The sequence below is a fragment of the Prunus persica genome, chromosome G3 (genome assembly GCF_000346465.2).
Source record: "Prunus persica cultivar Lovell chromosome G3, Prunus_persica_NCBIv2, whole genome shotgun sequence".
NCBI lineage: Eukaryota > Viridiplantae > Streptophyta > Magnoliopsida > Rosales > Rosaceae > Prunus > Prunus persica.
In genome coordinates this window covers 4,492,679-4,495,114 of record NC_034011.1, presented here as the reverse complement: position 1 = coordinate 4,495,114, position 2,436 = coordinate 4,492,679, and the positions used below count along the sequence as shown (strand labels likewise).

At 39.8% G+C, this 2,436-nt stretch overlaps 1 protein-coding gene across 1 annotated transcript; it reads left to right on the top strand.

Moving 5' to 3' along the window:
- Positions 216 to 1,842, top strand: LOC18781940 (ethylene-responsive transcription factor TINY). The gene has a single exon (XM_020558878.1). The coding sequence runs from the start codon at positions 857 to 859 to the stop codon at positions 1,586 to 1,588; it is 732 nt and encodes a 243-aa protein (XP_020414467.1). The 5' UTR covers positions 216 to 856; the 3' UTR covers positions 1,589 to 1,842.

Here is a 2,436-nt window from a genome sequence, read left to right as displayed (position 1 = left end):
CCCAAAATGAAAAAAAGGAAAAAAAGATGTGGTCAATAAGGCTTTGTCATGTGCTTATTGGTGATGAGGTAAGATACTCTTTCATAATGTAATAATAATTAAAGTGGGAACGGGTTTTGAACAAAGCAACGGACAAAAGGAACGGACCTTAAACGGACAAAAGATGAGAGAGAGAGAGAGAGAGAGAGAGAGAGAGAGAGAGAGAGAGAGAGAGAGGGTACAAACTGAGTGGTAGGCTAGGAATGGGTCATGTGCAGTACAAGTGGTGGAGGGTCCCAAACACCACACCATTGTATAGCAGCAACGTTCGATTGAATTTTCTGCAAACCTCATTTGTCCACGTCTCTCTCTCTCTCTCTCTCAAACTCTCTTTTCTTTTACTATGTATCTTTCTTTTTTTTTCAATTTTCTTTCTCTTAAGCTTTTTAATAGAAGCATTACTAAACCCTTTCTTTCTCAGATGATATAGGGGTAAATATTTTTAAACACTTGATATACAAGCCCGAACTGGTAAAAAGGGGAAGACAAAAAAAACTTACTTTGAATGAAATTGTTAGGGGGATTTTGTCATTGTTTATGGCTAGTGAAATTGACAATGGTAGGTTAAGGGTCAATGTGAAGGAGCGTGTAACCCCATTCCCTATCCAATTCCCTACAAAAACCCCTCTCCCTTCTCATAATTCCCATTCGCTCTCTCTCTCTCTCTCTCTCTCTCTCTCTCTCTCTCTCTCCTCTCTGAATTTATTTTTCTTATATATATATAATTGTATATCATCAATACAAATACATTGTGCGCTACATTTTTTGTACACAATTATACATCAACTGGGTAGTTAAGGTCTCAAGTTGGTTAGCAATGGCAGCAGAACCCAACAATTCAGAATTAGCTCAAAGCTCCAGCAACTCATCTTCATCATCTAGGTTGTTGCAAACTCATCCCACTTCACCCTCAAACTCACTCAAGACCAAGACCAAAACACACAAAGCTTCCTCACAGCATCAGCAGCAACACCAAGTAGCACTCAAAAGAAAGAGAGACGATAACAGCAGCAGCAAACACCCAGTTTACCGAGGAGTTCGCATGCGCAGTTGGGGCAAATGGGTGTCAGAAATTCGCGAACCTCGCAAGAAGTCACGCATCTGGCTCGGCACATTTTCAACTCCAGATATGGCGGCCCGTGCGCATGACGTGGCTGCCCTCAGCATTAAGGGCAACTCGGCCATTCTGAATTTCCCAGAACTAGCAGAGTTGTTGCCCCGACCGGCGTCCCGGAAGCCTCAGGACATTCAGGCTGCCGCGACTAAAGCGGCAGCCATGGTTCATTTAACTTCCACGTCATCATCCTCATCATCATCCTCCTCCTCGTCTTCGTCATTATTGGTGTCACAGTCAGAGGGTTCAGAATCAGAGGAGCTTGGGGAGATTGTGGAGTTACCCAACATAGAGGGCAGTTTCGACTCGCCCGAGTCGAGGAACGAGTTCATATTGGTGAATGACTCGGAGGATGGGTGGGTGTATCCATCAATGGGGCTTGAGGGGGTCGAATTTAATTTGTGGGGTTTTTTCTCATCGGATATTGGCAGCTGAGAAAACTTAATTCCAAGCACCTTTGAAGGTTCTAGTAGTGTGGGGGGTATTCAAATGACTTAATTGGTGTGCATAGCTTTTTTTTTTTTTTAGTTTTCTTTTTCTTTTTTCATCTTTAGAAGACTACTGGTGATGGTCCCATATAATTCCTTCTGCAATTTGCTTGGCTACTTTTGCTAACTCATGATCACAACTGTCTCTGTAATATAATTCACACAATTTGATGCTAGCTAGCTATGTTTCTCTTTATTTAATTTTTCTCTTACGCAGAAAATTAATTATTTTATTTTGTTTTTTTTTTATAAACAAAAATTTATGAGAAGATTGACTACTCCGACCACCAGCGTCAAGATACTCTACTGATTTGTTTGTAGTTTTCCATTACTGGTGAATATTGTAACTTTCGAAAGGAAGATTTAGCACATGTAAGGCATATTCTTTCACAGTGAACATAGCTTATAAATCAGATATGTAAAAGTCAGTGTTATCCCTAACTCATAAATAATTGCTAGTTAGCTGCAATCATCGCCATAATCATGATAGTTAACCACCAATGCGATCATTTCTCTGCCCTACCATGGACTTGTGTGCATGTGTTTATTGCGAATGTGCCGAGTTTTGACAAGTATGTGGATGAAATTCAACGTTCATAAGTAATTTCATACGTTACGTATAATAAGTCGGTGCATAATCATACATACACAAAATTTATTCCTTTTATTTACTATTCACGACTTTATATAAATAGTTGTTTGACACACTGCATTGCATCCGGCCTAAACAAAACTTTTCTTCTTCCACTCATTTCCCATTCAACTTTATTTTGAAATTTGCACTAGTATTTACTG